The following is an 11,622-nucleotide window of genomic DNA, read 5'->3' on the forward strand; positions in this document are numbered from 1 at the left end:
TCTTTCTCCAGCTCTTCAGTCGTCTTAACAGTGTGAATTGTAATGGTACACGCACTTTATTCACTGAGACAGTAGGTGGTGCTTGTTGGTGAGGATCACTTCACCCTGTATAATTGAGTCAGTAAATGCTGTAAAGGGCATGCACATATTGAGGCTCCCCCTGAATACATGGTGCTAGCTGGAAGAAACATGCTTCAATGCTGTTCTTGGGTCCTGTGACCCAAGAGAGAAGTCCCTCAGGAGAAGCACTTGAATGCCCCAGGTGGTGGCTGGGGTCCTGGGACTTCAGGTGAGTCCTTACTCTCTGCCACAGCAGAGGGGTGTGTGGGAGTGTGGCTGGGTGTAGCTGGGTTGGTTGGGCTTGCCCTCAGACTTCATGAAAGCTTTCAAGGTATTGGTTTCAGCAGGGGTCAAGTGTCTGCTCCCAGCTTCTGGGCAAAGCCACCAGGGAGGGGCTGAAGAGTCCCCCCCACCCCCCAAATCAGAAAGTCTGCTTGTGGTGGTGGGGCTGTCTGAGATTCATAGTCTGGTTGTCTGGAGCAGGCCTTGTCCTCCCCTGCTCCACAGTTTCCCTCCAGCATCTGCTGGCACGCATGAGCTCAAGCCAGTTAAGCTCCCCCATGCCTGTGATGCATACCTGGTTGTTCCCTGCCCAGGATCCTGGCCTGAGTAGAGAGCATGGCCCTCCTGTGGTGGAAGGGATGCCCTCAAAGCATGCTTCATGCTTCAGCTAGGAACAACACTGCACTCTCCCCACCCCCATCTGCCCATGCAGGCTCCCTTGCCTCTTGAGACTAATTGACAAATCTCCCCTCTGTGTCCCTGAGCACTGTGATTGAGACCTGGGGGTATGGGTTCTGGCCTGTGAGCCCATCCCTGGGTTCCCAAAGATCAATCCCTGACCACGCCAGAGAGAAGCACCCTGGTCTCGTGTTGCCCACAGTGTGCCCAGCAGGTTCCAATGTATTTCCACCTCAGGGCATTCCCCATTCTGATGGGTTGCCAGGAAAGCAGCACCAGGGAGGGCCAGTGGGCAGGGAGCTCACAGTCTGAGCACCCTTCAAACTGTTGCAGGACCCCCAAGAGGAAAGGTCTGAGCCCCACTCTCTGTGGAAACCTCAGTGTGATGGCTCAATTATCTCTCTTGGCAGCCATAGGTGTGGGAGGGGAAGAAGAGAAAAAGAGTCTGAATGGAGAAAAGCCAGCACTCTGGTCTTGTCTTTCCCTCACTCCAGGAGGCTTCCTACCCAGGATGTATAGACACTGGAGTCATGCAGATCACCTAGGAGCCCCCGGGCCCCTTTGGCTCCTGCAGTCTGGGCCTGAGTTGGGAAATGTCTGTGTGGGAATGAGCAAGATGAAACCTGAGGAGTCGAAGCCCCCTGGGGAGGATAAAGGTACACAGTGGGTAAAGAAGTTATATGGCACCTGCCATCCTAGCTTGGGTCTGTGGAAATAGGAGGCACCCTGGGGAGGCTGGGAGCCTCATGCCCTTTCCACAAGAAGTTCCTAGCTCACTGGGGCAGCAGCCTCTGGGCTTATGTGGACAGAAAGTCTCTCTACCATCTCAGGAATCTACCAACTGTCAGCAATGCAAAGGAGGGAGAAACAAACCATTCCCCTACCCTTTTCACTGGAAGCCTCCCAGGGGTTGATCTCTGCTGATACCTTGCTCCTTCCTATTCTGCTCCATAACTTCTTCCTATGGAGTCTCCCTAAAGTTCAGGCACCCTTCCCTCAGATCCACACGTGATGTCTATTTGTTTGTTTGTTCATTTTTTCTGTTTCATCTAAAACTTATCCTTCTTATTGAGATGCTCTGGCAGCTGGTGTCTCTGGTCAGCCATCCCGAGCCCTTTCTAAACTTATTATTGTGGTTGATTTAACAAATATTAAATAAACACACTACCTTACAAGAACTTAAGAAATTTACTTTTTGTTATAAATATGTAATTCTCATTTTATACTATGGGTTAAAGAGTTTAGAGTAAAAAAACAAAAGTTTTGCAAGTGGTTTTTATTTACTACATCCATAAGAACTGAAATCTGATATCCTCCCTAAAGAATATACATCTGCTTTAAATAGCTTTCCTTCATTATGACACCATCTGATATCCTGAGAAACTCAAACTTCCATTCAAAGTTATTGTACCTTTCATCCAAGAACCTCAAAGTTCAGTGAAAGCACTCCCTTGCTGTTTTCCCATGGGTGCTTCTAATCCTTTCGTACAAGTTTGGAAAACTGTCAGCAATTATGACATCATCGATACCTTGTCCAGTTTTAGAAGTCATAGGCTCACCTGTTCACCTCCTCTAGTGATCTCTACATTGTCTTTTTCAGAAGCTCATTTGGAATTCAGCCACAGAAGCAGACTCTGGACCATTTACCCATTTATCATTTTTTCACTCTCTGTCTTCTTGTCTTTCTCTCCATTTGTCCATCTCTTTGTTCTGTCTGTCTCTTTCTCTGTCTACGTCTCACCTCTGTTATATTTGGACTATAGGTGAAAATATTGTCTTTATTATTTCTGTCCATTTATTAAGTTCAACTTATTTCAGACTAACAAAACATTGAAACTAGATATCCTTATTAAAACACATTTTTACGCTGTATCTATTCCTGAGTACTTGTCTTATTGCCTTTTTAAAAAAACAAAATAGAAAGAATGATTTTACTGGCTTTCTTTTACTAATTTTTCTATTAATATTGTGACTTTTGCTATAAATTCTGAATATAATGAATGCTTTACATATTCTCAGATTTTATTCATAGCCTGCATGTGTGTGAATTTGATCTCTGATCTTGATTTTAAATAGTTAGAATTCAGAAATTAGATCTCCTTATTTTTCTCACTTAGAAACTGGAAGACAAAAATAATGTTTAAAAATAGAAAAAAAATATTTTATATAAATAAAATTTATAGAAAAATTTGTATGTTTTACTTATATATATGTTTATATGTTTATAGATTGTTTTATTTGTCACTATTTGTTTATCTTCCATAGCGACAATGATGTAATCTGAGAATTAATTTTACCACAATTCTGAATTCTGTAATATCAAGAATTCTCACAGAAAAATATATTTTCATCTAGGTAGGTAAACATCAAAAAATATTTTATGTTTTCCATAGGGTAGAAATAAAAGGTATGGGTCTTTAAATGGCTATCTTTTGATCACACCTTTTTATTTCTTCCTGGGACCCCAGGTGGCTTCTGCACAAAGTAGGCAGCCAGGGAGGCTCCTTGGGTTATGTATGAAGCAAGATCATTACAGATGGTTGTATGTAGGAAGATTGAGAGAGACCCAGTTCCATATTCTTCATGTGATATTCTGGCCTTGGTTATTGACCATAGTGCATCTTAACTAGATCAATTTTCATATAATACCAACACAGGCGCACGGTTTGGTAATGTGGGCTTTGGAATCAGACTGGATCAGAGTGACTTCTTAATATTTAGTGCCTGCATGGACGTGGCCACATCACCAACCTTCTCAGTATTTCAGGTTATGCTCTGCAGAATTAGAGTAATAATAGCACCCTTCTTAACATTGTTCTGACAAGTAAAATAGTTAATTTGTGAAATATGCTCTACCATAGAAAGTACTGAGCAAATGTTTCAGTATTATTTGTCAATTTCAAACAGAGAACTTTTCTCTTAGGCGTCTGAGAATGTAAAACACCAAGAACTGGAATGGAAATGATTTCTATTCATTTGTTTGCTTTAGTAGACTCTTTAGTGATCCAAATGCCATTGTTTTATTTTGTTTTGTTTTTAAGTTGAAAAATTGAAACTTTACGAAAAACTTCATCTTTATAAGACTTTAAATACTGATCTTATTCAACAGTATCTTGCTAACTGCTCATCTTGCTTAATTTGGATTTGTGTTTCCAAATGTCAGCAGGCCCTACATTTTTCTTTATTCCTATCTATTAAATCCATAGTTTACTGTAAATATGATCATAAAAGACCATATAAATTTAATTTTCAGCTTTTCCTGTTGTAGTGGGACCCACATTTAGTGTTACGGATACAAGCTCTTGCTGTGCATCAGAATCACCCGGAGAAACTGTAAAAACACTTCTGTTCTGGCCCTCACCCAGACCAGTGAAATTTGAATCATTAGGAGTAGGACCTGGAAGTTGTAACTTTTTTTCTATATCTACAGGTAATTTAAATACGCTGTCAAAATTGAGAATCACTGAGAAGCGCAGCCACCAGCGCGCCGTACAGCACTCTGCTGCCCGAGTGCTTGTTTGCTGCTTCGTACTCCTTCCGTATAGCCGCCATGATAAGCGCTAGTCGAACCGCGGCAGCTCGTCTCCTGGGCGCCGCAGCTTCCCGGGGCCCCACGGCCGCCCGCCACCAGGATGGCTGGAATGGCCTTAGTCATGAGGCTTTTAGAATTGTTTCCAGGCGGGATTATGCATCAGAAGCAATCAAAGGAGCAGTTGTTGGTATTGATTTGGGTACTACCAACTCCTGTGTGGCAGTTATGGAAGGTAAACAAGCAAAGGTGCTGGAGAATGCTGAAGGTGCAAGAACCACCCCTTCAGTTGTGGCCTTTACATCAGATGGTGAGCGACTTGTTGGCATGCCCGCCAAGCGACAGGCTGTCACCAATCCAAACAATACATTCTATGCTACCGAGCGCCTCATTGGCCGGCGATATGATGACCCTAAAGTACAGAAAGACATTAAAAATGTTCCCTTTAAAATTGTCCGCGCCTCCAATGGTGATGCCTGGGTTGAGGCTCATGGAAAACTCTATTCTCCAAGTCAGATTGGAGCATTTGTATTGATGAAGATGAAAGAGACTGCAGAAAATTACTTGGGGCACACAGCAAAAAATGCTGTGATTACAGTACCAGCTTACTTCAATGACTTCCAGAGACAGACCACTAAGGATGCTGGCCAGATATCTGGACTGAATGTGCTTCGAGTGATTAATGAACCCACAGCCGCTGCTCTGGCTTATGGTCTAGACAAATCAGAAGACAAAATCATTGCTGTATATGATTTAGGTGGTAGGACTTTTGATATTTCTATCCTGGAAATTCAGAAAGGAGTATTTGAGGTGAAATCTATGAATGGAGACACTTTTTTAGGTGGTGAAGACTTTGACCAGGCCTTGCTACGACACATAGTGAAAGAATTCAAGAGAGAGACGGGTTGATTTGACCAAAGACAACATGGCGCTTCAAAGGGTGCGGGAAGCTACTGAGAAGGCTAAACGTGAACTCTTCTCATCTGTGCAGACCGACATCAACTTGCCATATCTTACGATGGATGCTTCTGGACCCAAGCATTTGAACATGAAGTTGACTCGTGCTCAATTTGAGGGGATCGTCACTGATCTAATCAGAAGGACTGTTGCTCCATGCCAAAAAGCTATGCAAGATGCAGAAGTCAGCAAGAGTGACATAGGAGAAGTAATTCTTGTTGGTGGCATGACTAGGATGCCTAAGGTTCAGCAGACTGTGCAGGATCTCTTTGGCCGAGCCCCAAGTAAAGCTGTCAATCCTGATGAGGCTGTGGCGATTGGAGCTGCCATTCAGGGAGGTGTGTTGGCTGGTGATGTCACAGATGTGCTGCTCCTGGACGTCACTCCCCTATCTCTGGGTATTGAGACTCTGGGAGGTGTCTTTACCAAGCTTATTAACAGGAACACCAGTATTCCAACCAAGAAGAGCCAGGTGTTTTCTACAGCTGCTGATGAACAGACTCAAGTGGAGATTAAAGTATGTCAGGGTGAGAAAGAAATGGCTGGAGACAACAAACTTCTTGGACAGTTTACTTTGATTGGAATTCCCCCAGCCCCTCGTGGAGTCCCGCAGATTGAAGTTACATTTGATATTGATGCCAATGGGATCGTACATGTTTCTGCTAAAGATAAGGGCACAGGACGTGAGCAGCAGATTGTAATCCAGTCTTCTGGTGGGTTAAGCAAAGATGATATTGAAAATATGGTTAAAAATGCAGAGAAGTATGTTGAGGAAGATCGACGAAAGAAGGAACAAGTTGAAGCAGTTAATATGGCTGAAGGAATCATTCATGACACAGAAACCAAGATGGAAGAATTCAAGGACCAATTGCCTGCCGATGAGTGCAACAAGCTAAAAGAAGAGATTTCCAAAATGAGGGAGATCCTGGCTAGAAAAGACAGCGAAACAGGAGAAAACATCCGGCAGGCAGCATTCTCCCTTCAGCAGGCATCACTGAAGCTCTTCGAAATGGCATACAAAAAGATGGCATCTGAGCGAGAAGGCTCTGGAAGTTCTGGCACTGGGGAACAAAAGGAAGATCAAAAGGAGGAGAAACAGTAGTAAATTTTGGAGCCAAAAGGACAACATGAAGCTTGGGAGTGAAGGGACTTCCTGAGCAGAAATGGGCAAACTTCAGTCTTCTTACTGTGTTTTTGCAGTATTCTATATATAATTTCCTTAATTTGTAAATTTAGTGACTGTTAGCTAATGATCATTTAATGGGCAATAATTCCAACAGTACAAAGTTCACAGTGTTCTGTCCCTAGCCTGTCATTTTTCAGCTGCATGTAGAAGGGTATAAAGACTTAACATTGTTTTGTGCTGAAGTGGCCATATTTTCAAGGGATGAAACCGTCTCACACATAACAGTGAAGGTAGCCATAGACTGGGGATGAGATCTTTTTCTAGTTAGCCAAGTACTGCTGTACTGGCATGTGTGTAGATGGGGTCCATCATCTGAGGCCTTACAAGGCAAGCCAGCTGTGCCATGTTTGTAGATAGGGCAGAAGATGCTAGAACAATGGAAAACGAAGCTTATTTATGTTAGGTAGAGTTGTTAAAGGTAGTAAAAGGTAGTAATGAGGCTCCCTAGCTTTGCTGAGTTATACCTTTTCTAGCTACCTTCTGGCTTGTCTGGCACCTACATCATTGATGATTGTTGTTTTTGATCTAGTCTGGATTTTTTAAAAAAAATAAATATGCAAAGCAGTTTGATCTCATTTGTGAGGGGTAAGGACCTGAAAGTTAGCTTCAGGAATATGACACGACTCATACTTCCCCAAGGGGGCGAATACAAGATTTTCTGGCACTGGCTAAAAATGCAAATAAATTCGAGATTTGGAAGGGCTAGTGTATAATGAAATAATAAGCCATGATCAGCATAGGCAAATCTGGGTGGGTTTTTTTTCCTTCCCTCTTATAGACCTTAGATTTGGAATCTTAAAATAGTCTCTAAATCTCTATCTAGCATAAAAACCAGGGCTGCTGTTTTCCAGTAGCTTTCAGTTCCAAGTAGCAAAAACCAAGCCAGAATTCTGGCTTACATTAAAAAAACCTAATATATAGTAATAAGTTCTAAGTCCATTGATTTCAAAGGCTCAAAAATAATAGGAACCCAGATTCTTTCTCTATCATGTTCCTCCATCTTCAGTGTATTTGCTTGTCCCAAATTCTTTGAGGCAGTTCTAATTATTACATGCTTACAACTTAAGCAGAAAGGTGACCATATCATTCTTGTATTACATTGTGTTAGAATTACTTTTCAGAGCCAGGTATGGTGTTGTGCCTCTGTAGTTCCAGTTTCCCCGGAAGCTGAGATGGGAGAATCCCTTGAACTCAGGAGTTCAAGACCAGCCTGGACAACAGAGCATGAGACCCTATCTTTTAAAAGAAAAAAAGAAAATTCATGTATTTTCAAAAATCAATATAAGAAATTCAATTTAATGTTCTAGTGTGAAGGAAGTGATTTAGACAATAACATTCCTGGAAAATTCACTGTAAAACACCCATTTAAAAGATTCTTGGGATTCATGTGAAAAGTGAATTCTAGGCTGAGGTTTTCAGCCATGTTGATACTTGATGGGAATGTTGTGGGATGTGCAGTAATTCGTCATCATGAAGTTTTGTGGTGTGTTAGAAGATACTTAGCACTTTGAGTTAGCCCTTGCCCACTGATTGCCTCTACTACCTCCCAATCACTATGATAACTAAAAAAGCCCTATAGGATTTCCCAAGTACCCCAATTAAGAATTACTGCCTTTTATTAGTCAAGATTCATCCTTGGGAAAAGGGAGAGGAGTCAAGTTTCCCCTGAGTGAAAACTCTGGGTTCTATTAGAAAGGGAGAGGAGCTGCTAGGTACCTGTAGGCAACCATCTCGGCTGCCCCATGGATAGTAGAGAACACAGTATCTGTTAGCTACCAATAAAGCTGATGGTAGTATAAAAAAAAAAAATTGAGAATCACTGATGAAGGGACAATTGAAAAGACTGCCTCTCCTTCCAAGGAGGAGTATAAAAATTTTAGCAACTGTTCGTTATGCAAAAAAATTGAATTTAACAAGGCAGAAATTGGAATATTGAAGACTCTCAATGGTCTGGTTAGCTTTAAGACAAAATAATCCAAAAAGAAAAACCATTTAGGTTGCTCTTGAGTTATTAGAAATTTTTAAAGATTTTAAGAATTTAAAGGACAATGCTATGTATTTACTCCATCTATATTGCAATTAAAACAAAAACAGTAAAACCACCTTTTAGTGTGATACAAAAATGTGCCTCAGAGTAACTTCCAGCTTATTCCTGTTTCACGTCTTAGGCTGTATTTGGGGTAGGCTTCAACCGTATATGCTGCAATCGCATTGTGATCAGTGTATGCCTGGTGCACAACTGCCCATCACAAATAATGAAAAAAAGGACAAACTAACTTTATAGATAACATAATTACCTACTTTAGGACCAATTAAAACAGCAAATATGTTAAATTTACTTGATGTTCCCATTAATTTGGTACATGGTTCCAAACAACTAAATGCCGCTGTACAAAAAGATTCAATTTACCATATGTTGCAATTTTATTGTAATTGCCATTGATCACTAAGTCACATTCTCTTTGTTGGATGATTAGCAAGTGAGGTAACACTCTTGCTACTAGTCATGTACAGTATAAAGTGAGAGGCAATGCTTATACATTGTTGAATAAAAAAATATATGAGGAACCATTTACTCTGTCGAAAGTGACTACAAAATACATTTTAAAATTGATCCACTTATCTATTAATTTTTTGTCTTTATCAAGAACTCTTTATTCCTATTATCCCTACTTCTTTTATTTGGAGGAAAATGAGATCATATTTCTTTGAATTTTAATGGCCCATTTTCACATTTAAAAGGCATAAGACATCTTTGTAGGAAAATATTTCATGTCACAGCAATAATAGAATGAATCAAGTCATCTCCAGCTAAATGGTCCCCCACTGCATCAAATGTACACTGACTGCTAATATGCAGCCTAGTAAATTTAATGAACCTATCGCAATATTGAAAATATATTATTGCCTCTGGCCCCTATGTTTTTATAAAGTAGTTAGTCTAGGATCAGTTAGTACATTTTTCAAAGTTCAAAGCTGAAATTCAGGAAGTTCTAATACTGTATGTGCTCTTCTCCAGAAGATCTTCATCCCAGGTTGCTGTCATTAGTATGCAGTCAGGCGAGGAAGAATATTCATCAGCTCTCGCTGAAGAAGAGATAATTGTCAGCAGCATGCGCAAGTGATCAGGCACACATTTTGAGTAAGTTCACTCTTTATATGCTCAACTAAGAATTCTACAGCTCTCTGTTATTAGCAGGTGAAAGTGTCCAAAGAGGCCCTCATATGGCCTTCTGGTTTCATTGAATCATCCTGTGATGGTAACACCAGCTAGAAAAATCCCGTACTTAACCTCTGTTCTCTAGCATTAAAAAAAGTGAGTGTTGGATTTTAAAAAGAAAAGAAGATGAAAAATCTGTCAGGCTGTTTAGCTAACATCTAGCAAGGTAAGAGGACCTTTGTGGGGTCACCAAATCCCAGAGCTATTCCTGGCTTTGCAGGTAATAAAACTCAGTTTAGTCAGTTCACCCAAGGATGATTCAATGTCTCTATTCCTTGGTTAAGTGTGGTTCCTCAGTTTTCAATTTCTGCACTGTCATTATCCTCATCCAGAGTTCCATATTTCTTTGACCTAAATTGCTACAATAACTTCACAGGGCAGTGAGTCTCCCTGCTTCGTGCATGTCTCCCTCTCATCCATTTTATATCATGCAATCATAATGACCAACCTGAATTTCAAATCTGATCATGCTATTTTACTGGTTAAATATGTGTAACCCAGTTTGGCTTTGGACAAATGCCAGAAGTGCTACCGAGGTTTACAGGGCCTTCTTGTGCAGCTTCTACTTTTGCCCTTCCCTCCTTACCCTGTTTGATCTAGATATGTAGACTCTTTTTCCATTCTCCATTCCCACCATGTCTTCCCTCAGGGAGCCTTTTTTTTTTTTTTCTTTAGAAGCATGTTATTCTAAAAAGACAACCAGCTCCTGAATTTTCACAACAATTCTGAATGTGCTTTATCAAATTTAACAGCTTTTGTTAACAAAAATCATGAACAAAAAGTTAACTATTTTTACATAATATATAAAATTATAATACTGATATCGGTTAAGATAATAAAAATTCTATTCTCTTCTATTTTGCTAATGTACATAAAGCCTTTATTAGATCTTCCTCAATTTATCTCTGAAGTACATCTGGAGATCTGAGGAAGGTGATGCCAGAACAACGCCGACTCCCACAACGTGGCCGTCCTCCGTGGGGGCGCGCTCGGCTGCCTGGACACCAGACTGCTCCGAGGCCACAGCCGTCTTCTTCTCCATTTCCGGCACACCGGGCTTCTGTTTCGCAGTAAGAGGTTCAGCAGTCTTTGGGGGAACTTTTTCTTTTTATTTCTCTTGCGTGAGACAGCAGTTTGCTGGGAGCATGTAAGGGAAATTGGGGGTTGTTGTCTATTTTGAGTTCCAACTGCTTGCATTTGCATTAATTTCCTCATGGTCTTGAGTTCTTGGGGAATGGCCTGCAATGTTGACTGGCAGTTACAAGTGCAGCAGTTGGATCCAGCTGATGAATTCACCACTGGAAGTTCTCCGTTGGAGCTCGCAGAGGGGTGGGGCTGGCTCTGGAAGGTTCTAGAACGGGTGCCATACTGCCCTGAGAACTGCCCGCTCTGGGGCGGTGGCTCATTGCACGCACTACGCGTAGACGGGTGGAGGCTCGGTGGGGCCTCAGTGGACGAGTTCAGACGTGGGGGCCAGATTAAGTCCACGTCCTGGGGCTCTTCTTTTAATTTCTCTCCTTCTTTGCCAACTCGCTGATATATCCTCCCAGCACTGTCATTCAGCAATCTTCTCATTCCTGTAAGACTCCTGTTGTTTCCTCTTCTTCCTCCTGCTCCTTTCTTATCTGTATATCTTGTACTAATGTTTCTCATTTTCTCAGTGGTTACTTGTTTCTCACGTTCTTCTGTGTAATTTTCCTCGTTCCTTTTATGTGATTCTATAGCTCCCTGTGATTCCTGTTTCAAGGCACTTTTCCCACTCTGTTACAATTGTATGTTTGCATATTGATCTGTATCAGTAATTATAGGCTCTTGGAGGGTTATGTCTCTCAGTACGATATCCCCATGACCTAGAACAGCAGATAGTATATAGTCAGTATTCAATAGAAATCTTTTGAAAGCCGAAAAGAATGAATAACATGTATTTGACAAGTTGAAATATATCAATGCTTCTTAGAGTCTGTTTATTGATATAGTTTCATGAAACTT

At 41.2% G+C, this 11,622-nt stretch overlaps 1 protein-coding gene and 1 pseudogene across 1 annotated transcript; one reads left to right on the forward strand and one right to left on the reverse strand.

Annotated features, from left to right (window-relative positions):
- Positions 1-4,208: 4,208 nt before the first annotated feature.
- Positions 4,209-6,527, forward strand: LOC105807634 (stress-70 protein, mitochondrial-like). The gene is given in 2 exon segments (XM_012641063.1): positions 4,209-5,175; positions 5,177-6,527. Coding segments are annotated over 2 exon segments (2,037 nt in total). The 5' UTR covers positions 4,209-4,291; the 3' UTR covers positions 6,330-6,527.
- A 3,989-nt stretch (positions 6,528-10,516) lies between these two features.
- Positions 10,517-11,211, reverse strand: LOC105807621 (annotated as a pseudogene).
- Between the last annotated feature and the right edge of the window lie 411 nt (positions 11,212-11,622).

This window comes from Propithecus coquereli, unplaced genomic scaffold, assembly GCF_000956105.1.
Source record: "Propithecus coquereli isolate 6110/MARCELLA unplaced genomic scaffold, Pcoq_1.0 Scaffold160, whole genome shotgun sequence".
NCBI lineage: Eukaryota > Metazoa > Chordata > Mammalia > Primates > Indriidae > Propithecus > Propithecus coquereli.